At 47.3% G+C, this 25656-nt stretch overlaps 1 protein-coding gene across 2 annotated transcripts in view; it reads left to right on the forward strand.

The window, feature by feature from the left end:
* The window catches only part of kirrel3a (kirre like nephrin family adhesion molecule 3a), a 649014-nt gene that overhangs the window by 547715 nt on the left and 75643 nt on the right, over window positions 1-25656 (forward strand). For both annotated transcript variants that reach the window (XM_078427020.1, XM_078427019.1), the window contains one exon: window positions 6871-7021. In XM_078427020.1, coding sequence (XP_078283146.1) covers window positions 6871-7021 — 151 coding nt within the window. The remainder of the gene's footprint in view (window positions 1-6870; window positions 7022-25656) is intronic.

The following is a 25656-nucleotide window of genomic DNA, read 5'->3' on the forward strand; positions in this document are numbered from 1 at the left end:
CAGTCCTGAAGCAGTGATCCACTCACACCTCATCCAACCCAGAGTGGAGAAGCCACACACAGTGGTTACATTGTGACTACCTCTGCTCAGTCCACATGCGTGATTCATGGGCTTTCAGTTTGGCATTTCAAACTCCATCCATTCTCACCCCCAGACCTCCCTCCACAATCCCACCACCGTGGCCTCTTACACTGTTCCAACAAGCCTTGGATAAGTTCGAGGAGCAGCCCTTCATTTTCCATCTGAGTGCATGAGAGATCTGAGCTCACAACGCTGTATTCAGTAAAGTATCTGTATTCATTAATGTCAGATACCCAACCTGTCCAGTTTGTACGACAACCGGCCACTTCTGATGATAGGTTATCAACCTGTAAACACGTTAACTCAGTTTTTGTTCCCTCTCTATAAATGCTGCCTGATCTGTTAGGTATTTCAGCATTTGGTTCTGTTCTTACTTCTTATAACAGTGTTTCTTTCCTCTTTGGACAATCTCTTAATTTGTGGTGCAATGGCAGAGTTGCTGTCTGGACAGGGTTTGTTTGTACGTTCTCCTTGTGACCCCATGGGTTTTCCCCCACACTCCAAAGATGTACAGGTTTATAGGTTAATTGGCTTTGTAAAATTGTAAATTGTTCCTAGTGTTAGTGTACGGGGATTGTTCGTCGGCACGGACACGGTGAGATGAAAGCCCTGTTTCCATACTAATTCTCAAAACTAAACTAATCTAAAATAGTTTAACTTTATCCTAGAGCTTGTAACAATCTGGATCTGGTGGAACATTTTCCAGGATTCCAGCTCTGCATATTTTTCAGCCTTTGATAAAGTCCCACATAGGAGATTAGTGGGCAAAATTAGAGCACATGTTATTGGGGGTAGGGTACTGACATGGATAGAAAATTGCTTGACAGACAGAAAGCAAAGAGTGGGGATAAATGGGTCCCTTTCAGAATGGCAGGCAGTGACTAGTGGGGTACCGCAAGGCTCGGTGCTGGGACCGCAGCTATTTACAATATACATAAATGACTTGGATGAAGGGATTAAAAGTAACATTAGCAAATTTGCAGATGACTCAAAGCTGGGTGGTAGTGTGAACTGTGAGGAAGATGCTATGATGATGCAGGGTGACTTGGACACGTTGTGTGAGTGGGCGGATGCATGGCAGATGCAGTTTAATGTGGATAAATGTGAGGTTATCCACTTTGGTGGCAAGAACAGAAAGGCAGATTATTATCTGAATGGTGTCAAGTTAGGAAAAGGGGAAGTACAACAAGATCTGAGTGTCCTTGTTCATTAATCACTGAAAGTAAGCATGCAGGTACAGCAGGCAGTGAAGAAAGCCAATGGCATGTTGGCCTTCATAACAAGACGAGTTGAGTACAGGAGCAAAGAGGTCCTTCTGCAGTTGTACAGGGCCCTTGTGAAACCACACCTGGAGTATTGAGTGCAGTTTTGGTCTCCAAATTTGAGGAAGGACATTCTTGCTATTGAGGGAGTGCAGCGTTGGTTCACGAGGTTAATTCCCAGGATTATGTTGAAAGACTGGAGCGACTAGGCTTGTATACACTGGAATTTAGAAGGATGAGAAGGGATCTTATTGAAACATATAAGATTATTAAGGGATTGGGCAGGCAAGAGGCAGGAAGCATGTTCCCGATGTTGGGGAAGTCCAGAACAAGGGGCCACAGTTTAAGAATAAGGGGTAGGCCATTTAGAAAAGAGATGAGGAAAATGCTTTCAAGAGAGAGTTAGATAGAGCTCTTAAAGATAGCGGAGTCAGGGGATATGGGGAGAAGGCAAGAACGGGGTACTGATTGTGGATGATCAGCCATGATCACAGTGAATGGCGGTGTTGGCTTGAAGGGCTGGATGGCCTCCTCCTGCACCTATTGTCTATTGTCTATTGTCTCTTTTCTCATGTCTCTTGTCTCTGAACAGCATCACCTAATCACCATTGCTACATGGATAGTATGGTACATAGATAGGACAGGTTTGGAGGGATATGGGCCAAACGCAGACAGGTGGGTCTAGTGGAGCCAGGACATTGTTGGCCGGTGGGGCCAGGTTGGGCCGAAGGGCCTGTTTCCACACTGTATCACTCTATGACTCTAAAGCTTAAATACATGCAAAAGCAAAATACTGCAGAATCTGGAAATATAAAGTAAAAATCAGGTCAAGTGAGACTGAGTGAAATAGCGATGGACCTGCCTCTGGAGGAGGTGAATCTCTCCTGTCCCACTCTGTATCACTCTACACCGCTATGAATCTGTGACCATTGCTCTACTATACTGCCCACTGCTCCACTGTGTGTGTGTGACGTACCGGCATGCATCTTAATAATCATAATCATAATAGTACTTTATTATCCAAGTATGTTTTATGACATACGAGGAATTTGATTTGCCATACAGTCAAACCAATGAACAGGAACAAGACACCCAAATAAATTTTTAACATGAACATTCACCACAGTGACTCCTCCACATTCCTCACAGTGATGGAAGGCAAAAAATGGTCAATCTCTTCCCTTCTTTGTTCTCCCGCGGTCGGGGGCCTCGAACCTTCCGTTGATGGAACGATCTTCCGTTGACGGGACGATCTTGGCTCCCGTAGCCGGCGATCGAACCCTCCGCATCGGGGGGATCAAGCTCCCGCATCGGGGGGATCTCAGCTCCACCCCGCCGGTCGGGGCTAGTCGAAACTCCTGCGACTTTGGAGCTTCCCAACATCAATCTCTACCCGAGACTGGGAGCTTCTCGATGGGGAGAGTTGGAGCGTCGATCCCAGGCAAGGGATCGCAGGCTCCGATGGTAAGTCCACGCCCCGCGGTGAGGCTCAAAGCCAGTCTCGAGCAAGGCCGCCAACTCCATGATGTTAGGCCGCAGAGCGACCGGAGATACGATCCAGAAAACAATCGCATCTCCGGCAAGATTGAAAAAAGTTTCCCCCGACACCCACCCCCCACATAAAACAAACCAGAGAATATTGACACAAACTTTTAAAACACAGAAAAATTAACAAAAAACCGACAGACTGTTGGCGAGGCTGCCATGGCTGATGGCTGATGGCGCCACCCGGTGGAATATGACAAACAAAATACCAGCATTGTACCGTGACTTTCATAACTCTGGGATATCCCAAAGCACATAACAGCCAACAAAATCAAAATGCCCTTCCCCAGAATAAACCAAGCAGATTCCCAGTTTAGTTTATTGTCACATGCACCGAGGTACAGCAAAAAGCTTTTGTGCGTGCTATTCAGTCAGCAGAAAGGCAAAACATGATTACAATTGAGCCATTTACATTGTATAGATACATCGAAGGTAGACATAAAATGCTGGAGTAACTCAGCGGGTCAGGCAGCAGCTCAGGAGAGAAGGAATGCGTGACTTTTCGAGTCGAGACCCTTCTTCAGACTGAAATGTCACCCATTCCTTCTCTCCTGAGATGATCAGTATGAAGAAGGGTCTCGACCCGAAATGTCACCCATTCCTTCTCTCCTGAGACGCTGCCTGACCCGCTGAGTTAATCCAGCATTTTGTGTATAGATACATGGCAAAGGAATAGCGTTTAGTGCAAGGTAAAGCCAGCAAAGGATAGTCTGAGGGTGGCCAATGGGGAAGATAATTGTTCCGCACTGCACTCTGATTGTGGTAGGATGATTCATTTCCTGATTACAGCTGGGAAGAAACTGTTCTTGAAACTGGAGGTGTGCGTTTGACATCAGCATTTCCATAAACAGCAAAGAAATAATCTGTTCCAATGATGTTGGTCGAGAGATTAATATTGCCCTGCACATTTCCCTGCTTGCCTGCAGGTTAATGCTGCTCTGTATGTGTGTTCAGTAGGTCTGGTTCACTGTGTGTTCAGTAGGTCTGGTCTGCAAACTCTAGCAAAGGCCACAGCAATGTACACAGACTAATACACAGGAGAGCACAATAGCTGATACAAAATGTGTGTCGTTTATTCTTGTACTCTTTACAAATGGTCTGTAGGACTTTATAAAAAAACATTGCTGAGTGAGTAATTTAGTTCATTTCAGTTCAGTTCAGGTTATTATTGTCACGTGTACAGTGAAAATCTTTTTTGTTGCGTGCTGCCCTGTCAGTGAAAAGACCATACATGATTACAATCACACCATCCACAGTGTACAAAGACAGGATGCAGGAACAACGTTCAGTGCAAGATCAGGTCCAGCAAAGTCCAATTAAAGATAATTCAAAGCCCTTCAGTAAGGTGACTGGGAGGTCAGGACCACTCTCTGGTTGGTGAGAGGACTGTTCAGTTGCTTAATTACAACTAGGAAGAAACTATCTCTGAATCTAGAGGTGTGCGTTTTCAAACTTCGATATGACAAAATCCTTAAAGAGGTGGGGATCTCAAAGTAACAATTATTACTCACAACCAATATTACATACATTATGGATGCCATGTGATTGATTGAAAAATACAGCATGGAAACAGGCCACCGATTTCACACTGACCATCAATTACCTGATCAGTTATCCCAGAGTTGCACCCTCTCCTTACACATGAAGAGCCAATTGACCAACACCCCCACACAGTTTTGGGATGTGGGAGGAAACTGGAGCACCTGGAGGACACCCACATGGTCAAACATGGGCGGCACGGTGGCACAGCGGTAGAGTTGCTGCCTCACAGTGTTTGTAGCGTCCGAGACCGGGTTTCGATCCTGACTACGCGCGCTGTCTGTACGGAGTTTGTACGTTCGCCCCGTGATCGCGTGGGTTTTCTCCCAGATCTTCGGTTTCCTCCCACACTCCAAAGTTTGTAGGTTAATTGGCTGGTATAATTGTAAATTGTAAATTGTCCCGAGTGGGTAGGATAGAGTTAATGTGCGGGGATCGCTGGTCAGTGTGGACTCGGTGGGCCGAAGGGCCTGTTTCCGCGCTGTATCTCTAAACTAAACTAAACTGAAGTAAAGGGAGAACATGCAAACTCCATGCAGAGAGACAACCTCCAAGCAGGTTCAGGATTGAACCCAAGTCTCTGGCGCTGTGAAGCAGCAGCTCTACCCGCTGTGCCACCGTGCCTCACATGGGGTCTTTTACAAAAGTCAAAGGGCTGTAGTTGCTGGAACTCAAATATAAACACTGTTGGAAATACTCAGCAGACCAGGCAGCATCTGTAGAAGTAGAATAGATAGATTCTTGATTAGTACGGATGTCAGGAGTTATGGGGAGAAGGCAGGTAAATGGGGTTAGGAGTTGGAGGTAGATCAGCCATGATTGAACGGCGGAATAGACTTGATGGGCCGAGTGGCCCAATTCTGCTCCAATTACTTATGATCTTGTGAAACACCATTATGCTGCTCTGCACTTTTTGCTTTGATTTGGGACATGTTGTATTGTGTGTTTATCGTGTTTATCATGTGTACATTTGCTGGATATTCTTTTAATCCAGTTTGTATTATTTATGACACGATGCATTTTACTATCCAAAAACTGCAATTTAATTGCAGGTTATTGCATGCAATAACGCAACTTCTGTTGGCAGCTGTTCTGTTCATTCTGCAGGCAGGGTATAAGTCCACTATGTTTAGGGTCTTCGTCATACATGATGCACATGGAAAGAATGGAAACTCAAGACATTGTATTTTTTTCTCTTACTTTAGACTGAAGTTTGGTTTGGTTTTTAGTCAAGGTTCTTTTGCGAGCCATGAACCTCTGTCTCACACCACAGACTCAGGACCAGCTTACTCCCCTCTGTTATCAGGCTTCTCAACAGTCCTTCCACAAGTGAGGAAAAGATCGGGTACAGAGGCACAGAGTCTCTTGCCCAGAGGAGGTGAATCGAGGACCAGAGGACAGAGGTTTAAGGTGAAGGGGAAAAGATTTAATAGGAATCTGAGGGGTAACGTTTTCACACAAAGGATGGTGGGTGTATGGAACGAGCTGCCAGAGGACTTAGTGGTTGCAGGAACTATCTCAATGTTAAAGAAACACTTTGATAGGTATATGGATAGGTTTGGAGGGATATGGCCAAATGCAGGCAGGTGGGACAAGTGCAGCTGGGACATGTTGTCTGGTGTGGGCAAGCTGGACCAAAGGACCTGTATCACTGTATGACTCTCTGACTCTATGACTCTAAGCTAGGCTACAGTCCAATTCACCTCTACCCCTTTGCGGACATTGAACTTGTCTGTGGAACTAATGCGCTACAATGCTGAGAACTATATTCTGCATCTTCCCTTTGGCTCTATCTACTGGACTTGAGCTTGACTTGGAGGTATTTATGTATGGTATATCTGACGTTGGGATAGCATGCAAAACAAAGCTTTTCACTGTACCTCTGTACACGTGACAACAATAAACCTGAACCTAAACCTCGACGTTTCCTTCTTCCTTCAAACCCATCGACCAGTGCCATGAGATAATGCACCCACACCATGGATGTTGAACCCATGAACTCAGAATAAAAGGACGTACCTTTCGAAAGGAGATGAAGAAGAATTTCTTTAGTCAGAGGGTGGTGAATCTATGGAATTCATTGCCACACACGGCTGTGGAGGCCAAGTCAGTAGGCATTTCTAAAGTGGAGATTGACAGGTTCTTCATTAGTACGGGTGTCAAAGGTTATAGGAAGAAGACGGGAGAATGCGGTTGAGTGGGAAAGATGGTCTGGATAGCACGCAACAAAAGCTTTTCACTGTACCTCAGTACACATGACAATAAACTAAACTCAAACATAAGCTCAAACTAGATCAGCCATGATTGAATGGCGGAGCAGACACGATGGGCTGAATGGCCGAATCCTGCTCGCATGACTTGTAGCTCAGGTGTAACATTTATAAACGTGTGAACTTCTTGCTTCCTCAGCCACAACTAACCATGACATTGCTTGCTCCCACAGAGGCTGCTGAAGGACGGTAAACGAGAGAGCATCAGCAGCAGCCTCCACATCCCACCGGCCGAAATTGAAAATGGCCAGCGGATCATTTGCCGGGCAAAGAATGCGGCAGTCCCAGAGGGGAGGGAGGCCGAGGTCACCATCGATATCCAGCGTAAGTTGCCTCTTCCACTCAAAGCCTTTCATTCCAACTGTCTTGTGTTTGATCCCACTCTCAGTGTGCATTGATGGCCCTGATCGTGGTCACTCCACCCAGCACCAGACTATACAAAACGCCAGCACCAGTATAGTCATACAGCATGGAAACAAGTCCTTTGGCCCAACTTGCCCACACTGACCAACATGTCCCATTTACACTAGTCCCACCTGTCGGCATTTGGTCCATAACTCTCTAAACCTGTCCTATCCATGTACCTGTCTAATTACTTCCTAAACCTTGTGATCGTCTCTGCCTCAACTCTCATTTCACTCCTGCCATTGGGGAGAAGGTCCAGGAGCTTGAAAACTGCAGTCCAGGATCAGAGGCCTACACTTACTGAACTTTTTGTTGTTTATTCTGGTGTTTACTGAATACTATTTTTACATATCTGTTGTGCTGCCACAAGGACAACAGATGTCTGTTACGGGACATATTAGTATAAGAAAATAACTGCAGATGCTGGTACAAATCGATTTATTCACAAAATGCTGGAGTAACTCAGCAGGTCAGGCAGCATCTCGGGAGAGAAGGAATGGGTGACGTTTCGGGTCGAGACCCTTCTTCAGACTGATGTCGGGGGTGGGACAAAGGAAGGATATAGGTGGAGACAGGAAGATAGAGGGAGCTCTGGGAAGGAGGAGGGGAAGGGAGGGACAGAGGAGCTATCTGAAGTTGGAGAAGTCGACATTCATACCACCGGGCCGCAAACTGCCCAGGCGAAATATGAGGTGCTGCTCCTCCAATTTCCGGCGGGCCTCACTATGGCACTGGAGGAGGCCCATGACAGAGAGGTCAGACTGGGAATGGGAGGGGGAGTTAAAGTGCTGGGCCACCGGGAGATCAGTTGCGTTAATGCGGACCGAGCGCAGGTGTTCAGCGAAGCGATCGCCGAGCCTGCGCTTGGTTTCGCCGATATAGATAAGTTGACATCTAGAGCAGCGGATGCAATAGATGAGGTTGGAGGAGGTGCAGGTGAACCTCTGTCTCACCTGGAAAGAATGTTTGGGTCCTTTGATGGAGTTGAGGGGGGAGGTAAAGGGACAGGTGTTGCATCTCGTGCGGTTGCAAGGGAAAGTGCCCGGGGTTGGGGTGGTATTACGGGATATATTAGTTTAGTTTAGTTTAGTTTAGTTTAGTTTAGTTTAGTTTAGTTTAGTTTAGTTTAGAGCTACAGTGCAGAAACAGGCCCTTCAGCCCACTGAGATCGCACCGACCAGCGATCCCCACACATTAACACTATCCCACATTCACTTACATTTTACACCAAGCCAATTAACCTACAATCCTGTACGTCTTTGGAGTGTGGGAGGAAACTGAAGATCTTGGTGAAAACCCACACAGGTCACGGGGAGAACGTACAAACTCCGCACAGACGGCGCCCGTAGTCGGGATCGATGCCACCCATGTGCCAATAAAACACTCTTGACTCTGTTAAAAACTCTAATTACCATGTTATTAAACTAAACTAAGGACCTATTACCTTCACCCTACTGACTGCAAAAGATACTCACTTCCTGCACTGTGCAAACGTTCCTGCAAAAGGGAGCTTGTATTTAAACATTGCACGCTGGTGTTTCAAACCACCAGAGTGAGAATCATGAAGCTTGGTGCAGCCAACGCCAAGGCTCTGTGGGGGAGGACCACAGTCTAGGGTCCTTCCGCTGCTGGACATGGGGGGCAGGGTGTGGGGGAGATGCCCCCCAAATAAGGGAAGGGGATTTCACCCCATGGGGCCACATGAGTGGCCACGGTTTTGGGTAAAATTTGTAAACACTATGATACGACGCACTGAATGTATGTAGAGCCTCCGAGAATGTCGGAGGGACTTTTGCACAGTACCTGTTCAGTATATATTTTTTACTCTGAATAAAGTTTATTGATTTGTTTTAAAACAGAGTGAGAATCCCCACAACTCCTTGAGATCACTTGATTTGCAAATTATAAGCGAGGCTGTAGTTCTTTTGTCACTTTAGGCTTCCGTTCTGTTTTGTTCAGTTTAGTTTAGTTTAGTTTAGGGATACAACACGGAAACAGGCCCTTTCAGCCCACCTGCGATCCCCGCACAGTAACACTATCCTACACCCACTAGGAACATTTTTTAAAAACATTTACCAAGTCAATTAACCTACAAACCTGTATGTCTTTGGAGTGTGGGAGGAAACTGAAGATTTCGGAGAAAATCCACGCAGGTCACGGGGAAAACGTACAAATTCCGTACAGACGGCACCCGTGGATCGAACCCGTGTCTCCTGCGCTACATTCATTGTAAGGCAGCAACTCTACAGCTGCGCCACCGTGCCGCCCTAAGGCCACCCTGTGATGTACGGCTTATGGTTACACAACCCAAACCATCCCTTTCTCAGTCCCAATCCTCATGATCGGGTTCCTGCCTCAGTATCTCTAAGCCACAGTCAACAGTCGACCAGCATGCTAATGCCCTGATTTGGCCTGGTCTTTTCTTGCTTCCAGTTAAACCCCCCCCCCCTCCCCTCCACCCCCCCACTCACCTCGAACACTTCATTCAGTCTGAAGAAGTGTCCCGACCCAAGACGACACCTATCCATTTTCTCCAGAGATGTTGCCAGACCCGGTAAGTTACTCCAGCATTTTGTGTCTATCTTTACAATATTGCTAGAGTCATTGTGTCATAGAGTGATACAGTGTGGAAACAGGCCCTTCAGCCCAACTTGCCCACACCAGCCAACATGTCCCAGCCACACAAATCCCACCTGCCCACGTTTGGTCCATATCCCTCCAAACCTGTCCTATTCATGTACCTGTCTAACTGTTTCTTAAATGATGGGATAGTTTCTGCCTCAACTACCTTCTCTGGCAGCATGTTCCAAACACCCACCACCCTTTGAGTGAAAAAATTACCCCTCAGATTCCTATGAAATCTTTTCCCCTTCACCTTGAACCTATATCGTCTGGTCTTCGATTCCCCTACTCTGGGCATGAGACTCTGTGCATCTACCCGATCTATTCCTCTCATGATTTTGTACACCTCTTTAAGATCTCCCCTCATCCTCTTTAAAAGATCACCGCTTATCCTCCTGCGCTCCAAGGAATAGAGACCCAGCCTACTCAACCTCCCCCGACATCTCAGACTCTCAAGGCCTGGCAACATCCTCGTAAATATTCCTTGTACCCTTTTCAGCTTGTCAGCTCAGCTACTTTGCAATTTTTTTCCTGAGGCTTCCTGGCTGATTCTGGAACTTTTCACACACGAAGCAACATGGAGTATCAGTGGTTCGATGCAATTCTTAAAACAGTACACCAATGACCACTGACCTTACTCTGATCATTTAGGGTGAGTTTCAAGTGTGTGCTGGAACGTGTTGCTAACCTGAAACCTTTTACCCGCAGTAACATGGGCTGTCCTCTCCCACCCCCTCGATTCACTCTTACTTGATTTAGTCAGCAACATTTGGGTGGCATGGTGGCGCAGCGGTAGAGTTGCCGCCTTACAGCGAATACGGTGCCAGTGACTCGGGTTTGATTCCACTACCGCGCTCTCTGTACGGAGTTTGTACGTTCTCCCCGTGACCTGCATGCGTTTCCTCCGAGATCTTCGGTTTCCTCCCATATTCCAAAGACGTGCAGGTTTGTAAGTTAATTGGCTTGGTAAATGTAAAAATGATCCCCAGTGTGTCCCACGATAGTGTCAATATGTGGGGATCGCTGGTCGGCACGGACCCGGTGGTCCGAAGGGCCTGTTTCCGTGCTGTATCTCTAAACTAAACTAAACTAAACTAAACATTTGCTCACAAACCAGTCTACCATGCTCATTACTCTCACTGAGCAGAAATCAGTAATCAAATGAGTGTTTAGTAACTGTCCCAGCTGTTGCTAGGCAGGGCCATTCATTCTGATCAGCGTTCTCATAAAATCAGTCCTTAACCGTGACTGAATCAAAACAAGTTTTTTTTTCTCAGAGCTCAGCTGATTACAAGCCAGTCGCTAGTCGATAATTGGAGCTTTTAATTAGAATAAAAGGCTTTTAATTCACAACATGCTAATGATCTTTTAATTCAAACATAATTCTATTTTGACTTTGCCAACATACACAAGCAGTTGTCAGAGTCAAACAACTAGGGAATAGTTTGTGAGGGAAGAAACTACAGATTTGCTTTACACCGAAGATAGACACAATATGCCGGAGTAACTCAGCTGGTCAGGTTACTTCCTTCCTTCCTCAGGTTCTGCCCCGAAACGTCACTTATTCATTTTCTCCAAAGATGCTGCCTGACCTGCTGAGTTACTCCAGCGTTTTTGTGTCTATCTAGGGAATATTTTGTTTATATTCCAATTTTTTCTTGAAACCCTCACACACCTCCATGAAAATTTGGGAAAATCAGATGAAATCAGAAGAAGTCGGAAACAGCATCTGTTGTCTACACCTCTGAGGGGAAAGAAACATTCTTGATTTGGAAGACATTTGAGATGACCTCCCTCCCCCATATCATCCCAGAAAAACAGAATTGACAGCTTTAAATCGATGGGAGGTGGAGGTTCCTATGTAAGTCACATTAATGGGAATTGTAGCTGGTCTCTGATCATTGATCACTGGTCGACATCAACAATCAAGAGTCAAGTGTGTTTGATTGCCATATGTGCTGACAAAGAAACAGACCACAATCTTTGATTGGAGGAAATGTGAGGTGTTGTATTTTGGGATGTCTAACAAGGGCAGGTAGGGCTCTGGGGAGTGTTGTAGAGCAGAGGGATCTAGGAGTACAGGTGCAAGGTTCCTTGAAGGTTGAGTCGCAGGTAGATAAGGTGATCAAAAAGTCTTTTGGCACTTTGGCCTTCATCAGTCAGAGTATTGAGTATAGAAGTTGGGAGGTAATGTTGCAGTTGTACAAAGACCGCAGTGAGACCGCAGTTAGAGTCTTGTGTTCATTTCTGGGCACCATGTTATTGGAAAGATATTGTCAAGCTTGAAAGGGTTCAGTAAAGATTTACGAGGATGTTGCCAGGACTAGAGGGTGTGAGCTATAGGGAGAGGTTGAGTAGGGTGGGTCTCTATTCCTTGGAGCGCAGGAGGATGAGGGGTGATCTGAAAGAGGTGTATAAGATCATGAGAGGAATAGATCGGATGGATGCACAGAATCTCTTGCGCAGAGTATGGCCAGAGGACAATGGTTCAAGGTGAAGGGGAAAAAATTTAATAGGAATCGTTTTCACACAAAGGGTGGTGGGTGTATGCAACAAGCTGCCAGTGGAGCTAGTTGAGGTTGGGACTATCCCAACATTTAAGACACAGTTAGGCAGGAACATGAATAGGACAAATGTGGAGGGATATGGACCAAACGCAGGCAGGTGGAACTAGTGTAGCTGGGACAAGTTGGCCAGTGTTGGCAGGTTGGGCCGAAGGGCCTGTTTCCACACTGTATCACTCTATGACTCTATGACTGACTCTATAACATCACAAAGTTGCCCAATGTGAAGCACTGTTGGTTATTTGGGGTCAACACCTCACGAATTAGAACGGAGATGAGGAAAAACTTTTTCAGTCAGAGAGTTGTAAATCTGTGGAATTCTCTGCCTCAGAAGGCAGTGGAGGCCAATTCTCTGGGTGCTTTCAAGAGAGAGCTAGATAGAGCTCTTAAAGATAGCGGAGTCAGGGGGTATGGGGAGAAGGCAGGAACGGGGTACTGAATGTGAATGATCACATTGAAGGGCCGAGTGGCCTACTCCTGCACCTATTGTCTATTGTCTATTGAATGCTCCATGTGGCAATCTGTCCTTTGAATTTGTGAATGACTGTCAATGTGTGGGCATCTTCCGAGTCAAGAGTCGAGAGTCTTTTATTGTCACATGTTGTGAAACAACAATAAATTCTTACTGACGGCAGCACTTCATATAATACACATTATTGAGGCAGTGATTGGAGTAGATCCATTCGATGGTGTGGAGGTCAGTACCCATGAAGGACTGGGCAGTGTTCACCACCATTTTCATTCCTGGGCATTTGAATTGCCAAGCCGGGCGGTGATGTAACCAGTCCGTCTGCTCTCTACTGTACACCTCTAGAGAGTGTTCGTTGACATACCAAATCTTCTCAATCTTCTAACGAAGTAGAGGTGTTGATGGGCTTTCCTCATGATTGCGTCAGTGCGCTGGGTCCAGGACAGATCTTTAGAGATATGCACGCCCAGGATTTTGAGCTTTTGATTCTCTCCACAACTGTCCTGTTGATGAAGATATGTTTGTGGATCCTCGACCTTCTTCTTCCAAAGTCAACAGTCAGTCCCTTGGTTTTACTGATGCTGTTCTGTTGGTGTTTTATTGTTGTGTTGTTCTGGCACCATTTAGTCAGTTGATCGATCTCCACCCTACTCTCTAACTCATTGTCAATTCGTCCAACAATGGTGGTGGCATCGGCAAATTTGAAGATGGAGTTGGAACTGTGCCCGGCTACACAGTAGTGAGTTTAGAGTGAGTCGGGCAGGGGGCTGAGCACGCAGTCTTGAGGTGCCCCTGTGCTGATGGTTACCGAGGAGCAATTGTACAGGGCCCTGGTAAGACCACATCTGGAGTATTGTGTTCAGTTTTGGTCTCCTAATTTGAAGAAGGACATCCTTGTAATTGAGGCAGTGCAGCGTAGGTTCACGAGATTGATCCCTGGGATGGCGGGACTGTCATATGAGGAAAGATTGAAAAGACTAGGCTTGTATTCATTGGAGTTTAGAAGGATGAGAGGGGATCTTATAGAGACATATAAAATTATAAAAGGACTGGACAAGCTAAATGCAGGAAAAATGTTCCCAACGTTGGGCGAGTCCAGAACCAGGGGCCACAGTCTTAGAATAAAGGGGAGGCCATTTAAAACTGAGGTGAGAAGGAACTTTTTCACCCAGAGAGTTGTGAATTTGTGGAATTCTCTGCCACAGAAGGCAGTGGAGGCCAAATCACTGGATGAATTTAAAAGAAAGTTAGATAGAGCTCTAGGGGCTAGTGGAATCAAGGGATATGGGGAGAAGCAGGCACAGGTTACTGATTGGAGATGATCAGCCATGATCACAATGAATGGCGGTGCTGGCTCGAAGGGCCAAATGGCCTCCTCCTGCACCTGTTTCCTATGTTTCTATGTTTCTATAGCACAAAGTGCTGGATTAATTCAACGGGTCAGGCAGCATCTTTGGAAGACAAAGGTGATGGTTAGGGATAGGTGATGGTTTGGCCCGGGACCCTTCTAACATCCACTGCAGGACTCTGGAAAACCCTGGGCAGCGCTGACATCACCCATAACAACTCGGGCACTTTTTAGACTCGATCCATTTTGACCTTATAACAACCTCGCTACATTTTGTTGCCTTTTGCTACTCAAGAGGGAGTCTGATGTTCTTTGTCACAAGCACAATACAGAATCAAATTCTCTGCTCAGGCACTTTGCAATGTTCAAAATCTCTTCCATCATTGGGTATGGTCCCCTAACAGAGGCACACAATGCCGTCTCATTATTCTGTTTTCGAATGTCTGCCTTCCTCAGAGCGTTTCCTTGTTAAACGGTGATTGCTTTTTTTTATCCCTCTCTGCCAAGAGGCTGGCAACATCATTTATAATTCCTGAAGTGTTCTCTTTGTGTGTGTGTGTCATTCAACGATCCCTCAGCTCACCATCACAGCCTCTTTGCTTCACATCATAAAGATATAAGTAATAATTCCTTGCCTTTACTTATTTTTAGTAAGTGCTTTTGCATCTAAAAAATCTGCACTCTGCTCTCTAACCGGATTGCTCTAAACTTCCTGCTCATCTATATACTAAAACTCTCGTTTGTTTGTTCCTGAAATGCAGCTAAAACGGTACACGATAGCGCGACAATTTTAGGCCCACCTTACTCACCGTCGTCCCTTTGGTGCTAATGGAAGACGTTTCATTGAAATCGGTGTTATATTTTTAAAGTTATTCACAGTTTAAAGTTTAAGGGGGATAAGGGGGGGATAAGGGGGGGTTGAGGGGGATGGAGTGGGGTGGAGGGGAATGGGGAGGGGAAGGGGGGAAGGGGGAGGGGAGGGGGAAAGGGGTGGGGGGAAGTGGGGAAGGGAAGGGGTGGAGGGAGGGAGGGGAGGGAGAGGGGAGGAGGGAGGGAGGGGGAGGGGGAAGAGGAGGCGAAGAGGGAGGGGAGGTGGGGAGAGGGGGGCGTCGGGGAGGGGGGAGAGTGGGAGGGGGGAGGGGAGGGGGAGGGGCGGTAGGAGAGGGTGCTGCACCAATGCAGGAGAGGTTTGGGCCCAACAGGTCCACTTGGTCTAGTTACTGCTTAAAGTGTGATTGCAGATCAGCCCTCATGAGGAAGTGTGTGTCGCAGGTGTGTTCAGTGAGTGTGTGCGGTGAGTGTGTGCGGTGAGTGTGTGCAGTGAATGTGGGAAGGTAGTCTGTGCATGAGGGTGTATGGAAGGATTGTGTGTAACGGTGAGTGTGTGTGTACAGGGGATGTGTACAGCAGGTGTACATGGGGTATGTGCAATGAGTGTACAGAGGCGGTGTAACTAATGTGCAATGAGTGTGCAGAGATCATAATCATAATAAACCCTCACATAAAACAAACCAGAGAACATTGACACAAAACACACAAAAAATAGCCAAAAAGACAAAAAAACAGACAGACCGTTGGCGAGGCTGCCATCGCTGACGACGCCACCTGGTGGATGTGTAATTAGTGTGCAATGTTGGTGCAATGCATGTGCAGAGTGTGCAAGTAGTGTACAGGTGGGAGCAATGGGTGTGTGGGAAGTGTGTTCTGTTTTGTGCCGTGAGTGTGTGTGGCAAGATTGTGCAGGAGTGTGCAGTGAGTGTGTGCATTGACAGTGAGCAGGGAGTGTGGACAGCGAATCTTTGTAGGGTGTGCGTATGTGATGAGCGTGCAAGTAGGGTGTGCAGCAAGTGTGCGGATTGTTCACGTGTGGGTAGTGTGCAGAGAGTGGCACAGGAAGTATCCCTCCTCCTTATGGCGTAGTGTCCTCTCTCCACACCCTCTGCAGCACGGAGTCACGCAACAAGTACGTCACATTCTCATCAGTTTAACCACCCGTCTACTGAGGCAACAGGTTACAGAGGCCAGTTAACCGACAACCCGCAAGACTTGGGAATGTGGGAGGAGACCGGAACACCCGGGAGAAACCCACTTTATCATAAGGGGGAACCTGCAAACTCCACACAGACAGCGTCTGAAATCAGGATTAAACCTGGTTTCCTCTATTAACTGGGCCCTTGGACCGGGCTGTTCATGTTCATGTGATAGGAGCAGAATTAGGCCATTCACCCCATTAAAATCTACTCCAGCCATTCAATAATGGCTGGTCTATCTTTCCTTGTCCCCATAACCCCTGACACCCATCCCAATCAATCTCCACCTTTAGAATACCCATTGACTTGGCCTCTCCAGCCGTCTGTGGCAGTGAATCCCAAAGATTCACCACCCTCTGACTAAAGAATTTCCTCCTCATCTCCTTTCCAAAGGTACGTCCTTTAATTCTGAGACTATGCCTCCGGTCCTAGACTCACCCAGAGAGTTGTGAATCTGTGGAATTCTCTGCAGCAGAAGGCAGTGGAGGCCAATTCACTGGATGCTTTCAATAGAGAGTTAGATTTAGTGCTTAGGGCTAAAGGGATCAAGGGATATGGGGAGAAAGCAGGAATGGGGTACTGATTTTAGATGATCAGATATGATTATATTGAACGGCGGTGCTGGCTCGAAGGGCCGAGTGGCCTATTCCTGCACCTATTTTCTATGTTTCTATGTTTCTAGTGAAACATCCTCTCCATGTCCATTCTATCCAGGTGGAGTGCACGATCTTCAATGGAGCAACGATAAAAAGCTTCCATTGCGAAACTTTCCAACAAAGTTCTGGTGCAATAATCAGGCAGGGTGGAACTACACAGAGGCTGCCTACCCCCCTGGGTCAGTGCCACATGATTAAGTTGTGGTGCCGAGCATTGCTCTGTGATCAGAGGAATCTATCTTCTGAGTAACTGCTTAATATTAATGGCAAACAGATGTCAAATAGGCCCACCTGGGATGAGAGATGGAGAACCATCTGGCTGTTCGAAAAATCTAAATACCGTGTTAAAGCCAAATTCATCCGGAGCATCAAGAATTTTTATGCAGGCGCCTTTTGGAAAGTTGGCGGTGTAGATCCTCGTCCAGTGTCAGGGCTTCTCCAGTTGGCGATTAATAGACCTGACCTGTGAGGCATGTCAGGCCTGATTGCTTCGTGTAATTGACTCGTCGAAGCAGATCATTCCCATAAATGGTTTTCATCTCCAGTTTCCTCTGCCTCTCCACAGAGCTGGCCGGGACTCTGTCCTGAGATGTGCTGCAGGCTGCTGGCATGTCACACAGCCTCAGCCTCAGGAGGGTGGGGCGGGGGGCCCGGCGTGGGGGGGGGCGGCGTGGGAAGGCCCAGCGTGGGGGGGGGGGGGGCGGCGTGGGGGGACCGCCAGGAGTGGGGAGGGGGGGGGAAGAACAATGAACAATGGAGGACCTGGTGTGGGGACCGTCATGAGGAGGTAGAGGGGAGAGGGGGGGACAAAGGAGGAGCGGGCGGGGGTACTTTTTAACTTTGTCAGCGCCCTTTATGTGGCGACTGTTTGCATACCTTGGGTATGCAAGCAAAGGGTTTCACTGTGCCTTGTCACCTGTGGCAATACAGGCACTCCTCAGCTTCTGATGGGGCTCCGTTCCGAGAAAGTATTATAAGTATTATAAGTCGAAATGCGTCGCAATACGCGCGATCACGTGGCCGGAAGCGAGCGGCGGCTCGCTACGTACGGGTGGCTGCCATTTGCACCATCGCAGTCGAACTGTCGCAAATCGAAACATCGTGAGTCAGGGAGCACCTGTAAAGTATTCCATTCCATTCCGTGCCGCTGGCTGCCCGGCACCACCCCCCAGCACCACCCGACACCTGTAACTGGGACTGGTGGCATCTGCAAGTGGGCAGATCCAGGACAGTTTCCAGTGGCGGCACGGTGGCGCAGCGGTAGACTTGCTGCCTCACAGCGCCAGAGACCCGGGTTCGATCCTGACTACGGGTGCTGTCTGTACGGAGATTCCACATTCTCCCCGTGACCCGCGTGGGTTTTCTCCGGGTGCGCTGGTTTCCTCCCACACTCCAAAGGGGTACAGGTTTGTAGGTTAATTGGCTTGTTTAAAATTGTAAATGATCCCTAGTGTGTGTAGGATAGTGTTAGTGTGCGGGGATCACTGGTCGGCACGGACTCGGTGGGCCGAAGGGCATGTTTCCGCCCTGTATCTCTAAACTAAACTAAACTAAACTAAACATGAATTAAGATCATCTTTAGCCCTGAGGAATGACAGGGTAGCCATTGGGGATTTCTTTAGTCAGAGAGTGGTGAATCTGTGGAATTCCTTGCCACAGAAAGCCATGGAGGCTGTCAGTGGATACTTTAAGGTGGAGTCCGGGTGTCAAAAGTTCTGGGGAGAAGGCAGAAAAATGGGGTTGAGAGGGAGAGATAGATCAGCCACGATTGAATGGCGGGGTAGACTTGATGGGCCAAATGGCCTCATTCTGCTCCAATCACATGATCCTATGAGTCACAGAGGTGGTTGATGCAGGGTGTGATGAGCTGGGTTGGTGTGGAGGGTAATAGGCTAACAGGGAGAGTAGCTGCCTTATAGTGCTTTCAGTGCCACAGACCCGGGTTTGATCCGACTACAGGTGCTGTCTGTACGGAGTTTGTACGTTCTCCCCGTGCCCTCGTGGGTTTTCTCCGGTTTCCTCCCACACTCCAAAGACGTGCAGGTTTATAGGTTAATTGGCTTGGTATAATTGTAAATTGTCCCTTGTGAGTGTAGGACAGTGTTAATGTGCAGGGATCGCTGGTCGGTGCGGACTCGATGGACCGAAGGGCCTGTAACCGAGCTGTATCCCTAAACTAAACTAAACTAAACTAAATCAGCTGTCAGTTTCCTTTAAACTCCCAAGGCTATCTGGTCCAGGGCATTTGCCACCTTTAGCCCATTAGTTTGCCGAGTACTTTTTCTAAAGTGAAAGAGATTGGTTTGAGTTCTACCATCCCCATAACTCCTTGGTTGTGCTTTATTGTGTTTATAAGTCATAGCAGCAGAATTAGGCCATTCATCCCATCGAGTCTACCCCACTGTTCAGTCATGGCTGATCTATCGTTCCCTCCCAACCTCATTTTCCTGCCTTCTGCCCCTAACCTTTGACACCCTTACCCATCAAGACCCTATCAATCTCCACTTTAAACTTACCCAAAGACTTTGGCAAAAGATTTCCATAGATTCACCACCCTCTAAAGAAATTCCTCCTCATCTCCTAAAGGTATGTCCTGTGTACTTTTAGTTTTTTCTACCTCGAAGATTGATCCAAAATAATTGTTTTCTATCTCTTTCATAAATCAGTTTCCCATCATTAATCCCGAGAATCCTATTTCATTCTCTGACGACCAATATTTATTTTAACTACTCTCTTCCTTTTTATATATTAGCAAAAGCTCTCTTAATGCATTTTTATGAATTTGCTATCTGCTCTATCTTCTCAAACTTTAGTAATATTTAGTTCTTTTAGTTGGAAGGATGAGGGGGGCCTCATAGAGACTTACTGAATAGTGAGCGGCCTGGATAGAGTGGATGTGGAGTGGACGTTTCCACTAGTGGGAGAGGCTAGGACCAGAGGGCACAGCCTCAGAATTAAGTCAGAGGGTGGTGAATCTGTGGAGTTCATTGCCACAGAAGGCAGTGGAGGCTGTCAGTGGATATTTTGGAGGCCCAGTCTAAGCAGAGATAGATGGATTCTAGTGATAGATAGATTCAGAGATAGAAGGCAGGACAATTGGGTTGGGAGGGAGAGAAAGATCAGCCATGATTGAATGGCGAGTAGATGATGGGCCGAATGGCCTAATTCTGTTCCTATAACTTATGAACATGAATTGATGAACATGAACTTATGAACCTATCCACTAGTTTCCAAAAAAATCCTTTTCTTCTTGTCTAATACTAATTTTTGCAACATATAATTAGTTTAATATATCTTTAAATTCTTTAGTTAGCCACATATACTTTTTGTGCCTCATGTTTAGTAACATAAAATATCTCTTCAAATGTCTGCCAATGTAACCTACTTCTTCACTTTATAATCAATTTCCCGAGTCTAGTTTAGCCAACACTTGTTCCCTTAACCATCGTATTTGCTTTTAAGTTTAGTGCATTAGTTTCAGAGCCAATTTTCTTGCCATCAAACTGAATTTGAAGTTCTATCAATTTGAGTAAAAAGTCTTATAAACTTGCCAGAGCAAACATTGGCTGAGGACTTGGAGCCTTTTATAATTCCGCAATGGAGTGGAAGGATTGGGAAAAAAGCGGAGCTTCAAAATCCTTTTGTGGAAAAACAGGCCCTTCAGCCCATCGAGTCCCCAACGACCAGTGATCCCCACACATTAACGCTACCCGACACACACCAGGGACAACTTACACTTAGTCCAAGCCAATGAACCTACAAACCTGCACATCTTTGGAGTGTGGGAGCAAAAACCGAAGATCTCGGAGAAAACCCATGTGGTCGCGGGGAGAACGTAAAAATCCGTACAGACAGCGCCCGTAGTTGGGATAGAACCCGGGTCTCTGGCGCTGCAAGCGCTGGAAGGCAGCAACTGGACCGCTGTGCCACCGTGCTATCCTGTCAAAACAATACTGTACATAGATACTTTCAAGTCAAACTTAAGTACAATCAGTGGGGAAGATACAAGGTGTAGAATATAGTTCTCAACATTATAGCACAACAGTTCCAGAGACAATGTCCAATGTCTGCAATGGAATAGAGATGAAAGGGACTCTTAGTTTGAGTTTTAGTTTAGAGGTGCAGTGTGGAAGCAGGCCCTTTGCCACTGCCAATGATCATCCGTACTCTAGTTCTACCCTACACACCAGGGACAATTTAGAGAATTCAATTAACCTACAAACCAGCATGCCTTTGGAAAGTGGGAGAAAACTGGAGCACCCGGAGAAATCCCAGCGGTCACAGGGAGAACATACAAACTCTGCATAGACAACACCCGTAGTTAGGATCGAACCCAGCTCGCTGGCGCTGTAAGGCAGCAACTCTACCGCTGCATCACCTCTGAGGTGATCCCTCAAGATAGAGGATGGCTTTCCTCCTCTCTGGTTCTGTGACGTGACTGGTAAGACCAATGTGAGAGCAGCATAAAGTGGGAGAAAGCTGTGCCTCACACAATAGACAGACGAACAGTTGGAAAGTTTGCTACTTCCACCATTTTTGGAGTGTGGGAGGAAACTGAAGATCTCGGAGAAAACCCACGCAGGTCACGGGGAGAACGTACAAACTCCGTGCAGACAACACCTGTAGTCGGGATTGAACCCAGGTCTCTGGTGCTGTGAGGCAGCAGCTTTACCGCTGTGCCACCGTGCCGCCCGAAGGACGATTCAACTTCAACTCATGAACGAAGAGAGTAGCAGACAATCCCAGGAGACCAGGAGACTCGGAGCAATCCCTGCACTGGGAATGTCTTCACAACACAAACAACTTCACTCTGTACACTGCTTGAATACTCATTCAGCTCTGCCTCTGAGACAATGTTTAATCGCTCGTGTCGTGGTTAATGATGGATGAACTCAGGCGGCTATGTAAACAATAACAGCAGATCGTGGTTCAATTGTTCTGTGCGTTCTGCAGTGATGTTTAAGTAATTCATAAGGTTACACTCACAAAAGGAAAAGGCATTCCAACCGATTCCTACGGCCTATCGATCACATTCACAAACAAGCCTCTCTCCGCCCAGAGTATTATCTGAAGCGGAGACGCTGGAAAGCTGAGCCCTACGTACCCTTGAACTAAGTCTGCACTGCACTGGCAAACACTCCACATAACCTGTCCCCAAGGAGTTAACTCCACCCATCGCAGCTTGTCTCCTTTCATTTTCAGTGTCGGAAGGAACTGCAGATGCTGGTTTACACCGAAGATTGACGAAAAATGCTGGAGTAACTCAGCGGGCCAGGCAGCATCTCTGGAGGGAAGGAATGGGTGACGTTTTGGGTCGAGACCTGAAGTCTGAAGAGGGATCTCAGCCAGAAACATCACCCATTCCTTCTCTCCAGAGATACTGCCTGGCCCGCTGAGTTACTCCAGCATTTTGTGTCCATCTTCCTTTGATTTTAAATTGGATATTTTGAAGGATGACCTTTATCTAATAGAAGGTGTTGAGAGGCTGTGGGTGCTCACTCTAATGATGGTGCTGAGCTTAGCGTGGTCACCCTGCTTCCAACCCTCTGTACATGGAGTCATACAGTCAAAGAGCGTGGAAACATGCCTTTCGGCCCAACGTGTCGAAGGTGACACTAGTCCCACCTGCCCACACCGACCAACATGCCTCATCTACACTAGTCCCACCTGCCCACACCGACCAACATGCCCCATCTACACTAGTCCCACCTGCCCACACCGACCAACATGCCCCATCTACACTAGTCCCACCTGCCCACACCGACCAACATGCCCCATCTACACTAATCCCACCTGCCCACACCGACCAACATGCCCCATCTACACTAGTCCCACCAGCCCACACCGATCAACATGCCCCATCTACACTAGTCCCACCTGCCCACACCAACCAACATGCCCCATCTACACTAGTTCCACCTGCCCACACCGACCAACATGCCCCATCTACACTAGTCCCACCTGCCCACACCGACCAACATGCCCCATCTACACTAGTCCCACCTGCCCACACCGACCAACATGCCCCATCTACACTAGTCCCACCTGCCCACACCGACCAACATGCCCCATCTACACTAGTCCCACCTGCCCACACCGACCAACATGCCCCATCTACACTAGTCCCACCTGCCCACACCGACCAACATGCCCCATCTACACTAGTCCCGCCTGCCCACACCGACCAACATGCCCCATCTACACTAGTCCCACCTGCCCACACCGACCAACATGCCCCATCTACACTAGTCCCACCTGCCCACACCGACCAACATGCCCCATCTACACTAGTCCCACCTGCCCACACCGACCAACATGCCCCATCTACACTAGTCCCACCTGCCCACACCGACCAACATGCCCCATCTACGCTAGTCCCACCTGCCCACACCGACCAACATGCCCCATCTACACTAGTCCCACCTGCCTGCTCGTGGCCCTCTAAACCTATCTTATTCATGTCCCTGTCTATATGTTTCTTAAATGTTGCGATCGGACCTGCCTCAACTACCTCCTCTGGCAGCTCGTTCCATGCACCCATGCTAAGGTTCCTACTAAATCCCCTCTCACCTTACTGGATTCTCATACTCTGGACAAAACACTCCGTGTATTTACCCTATCTAATTCTCGATTTTATAAACCTCTATAGGATTGCCCCTCATCCTCCTGCGCTCCAAGGAATTAAGTCCTAGCCTGCTCAACTTCTCCCTCGAGCTCAGGCCCTCGGGGTCTGGCAACATTCTCGTACATCTTCCCGGCACTCTTTCCAGCTTGACAACATCATCCCAATAACATGGTGACCAGAACTGAACACAATACTCTGAACGTGGCCTCACCATGGTCTTATGTAACTGCAACATGACCTCAACGCTCTGACTGATGAAGGCATTAATGGAGGCACTCCAAGCACATAAGTGTGACACTAGCTCTCCTTAGAGAGGTACAGGGAGGGGGACCATGAGAAGGCTTCCATTTGAAGAGCCCATTATACTGCCCCTTTCGGGAAGTGGATGAGAAGGTGGGATAGCATGGAACTCGTGTGGATGGGTGGTCGCTGGCCGGTGTGGAGTCAGTGGGCTGAAGGGCCTGTTTCCAGGCTGCATCTTTCAACCAAAAGTATTGAACGTACTCAGCAAAATCAGGTGGAATGTGAGATTTTGACCTAAGACATTAACTCTGTTTCTCATCCCACTGATCCTGCCTGACCTGCTGTACGGTTCCAGAATATTCCATTATAATTTCAAATTGCAGCATCTGCAGTTCACTGTTTTTTAAAATTTCCAATCTTTGTGTTCCATGTATAAAGTCTTCCTCCACAGCAGCTTTCTATAGTCTCTCGATTTAAACACATCTGTAATTCTACTTACTTTAGTCTTCTACGAAATAAACCACCTTGCATTTTCCCACTTTATACACAATAGAACACAGAACAGTTACAGCATCAGAACAAACGCTTCAGCCTGCAATATCCATGCTGAACATGATGGCACTTAAACTAATCTATTATGAATGTGAATGAATAATGAAGAATGAATAAAACGTTTTTTTTCTTGAATAGGACTCAAGAGTGAGGAGTCTAGTCCTCGATATCCCACCGGTCCCCATATTTCCGCGTGCCTATCTAACTGAATATCTAATCAAATTGTGGACGCAGCCCAGACCATCACACAAACCGACCTCCCCTCCATTGACTCCATTTACACCTGACGCTGCCTCGGCAAGGCCAGCAGCATAATCAAGGACGAGTCGCACCCTGGCCACTCCCTCTTCTCCCCTCTCCCATCAGGCAAAACGCACACCTCCAGATACAGGGACAGTTTCTTCCCAGCTGACAATAAACTGAACTGAAAGCCTCTTGTACACTACTGTTGTACAGGCAGGGTGTTCCAGGCATCCATTACCCTCGGTGTCAAAACTCCTTGAGACTTTCCCCCTCTCATCTCAGAGCTATGCTGTCTAGTCTTTGGCATCTCCACCCTGAACACAAGGTTGTGATTGTCTGACCTACCTATCGCACATATTTCTGCACAATTGCTTAACCAATCTATAATCCTCTTTATGGCCTCTTTGTGCCTCCTGGCAACTTCCATTCCAGCTTAAAAAATAAGACAAAAGTGCTGGAATAACTCAGCGGATCAGTCTGAAGAAAGGTCAGAAGTCTGCGAATATGGAGGTCATAAGGTCAGAAGTCCTTACTCCATTCCCCTGCCTTCTCCCCATAACCTCTGACACCCGCACTAATTAAGAATCTATCTATCTCTGCCTTAAAAATATCCATTGATGGCCTCCACAGCCTTCTGTGGCAAAGAATTCCACAGGCTCACCACACTGTGACTAAAGGAATTCCTCCTCATCTCCTTCCTAAAGGATCATCCTTTAATTCTGAGGCTGTGACCTCTGGTCCTAGACTCCCCCACTAGTGGAAACATCCTCTCCACATCCACGTTATCCAAGCCTTTCACTATTCGGTAAGTTAAGGACTTAAAGAAGAAAGGTCATCTCCAGAGATGCTGTCTGACCGGTTGAGCTACTCCAGCACTTTGTGTGTTTTTTTGTCTCGACATTCTTCCTTGTCTCGTGATGTTACGGCCAATATTCCCTATTCCATCATTCAAATCATTAACATAGATTGTGAACAGTTGACGGCCCATCACTGATCCAACCGGCACCTCACGGATTCAGCAGCTAACCTCAGGGTGCACAGACACCAGAGACATATGGTGGTGTAGCGGTAGAGTTGCTGCCTTACAGCGAATGCAGTGGGGGGGTGCGTCAGTGGGGGGGTGGGTCAGTGGGGGGTGGGACAGTGGGGGGGTGGGACAGTGGGGGGGGGGGTGGGACAGTGGGGGGGGTGGGACAGTGGGG

This window comes from Rhinoraja longicauda, chromosome 32, assembly GCF_053455715.1.
Source record: "Rhinoraja longicauda isolate Sanriku21f chromosome 32, sRhiLon1.1, whole genome shotgun sequence".
In the NCBI taxonomy this organism is placed as follows: Eukaryota; Metazoa; Chordata; class Chondrichthyes; order Rajiformes; family Arhynchobatidae; genus Rhinoraja; species Rhinoraja longicauda.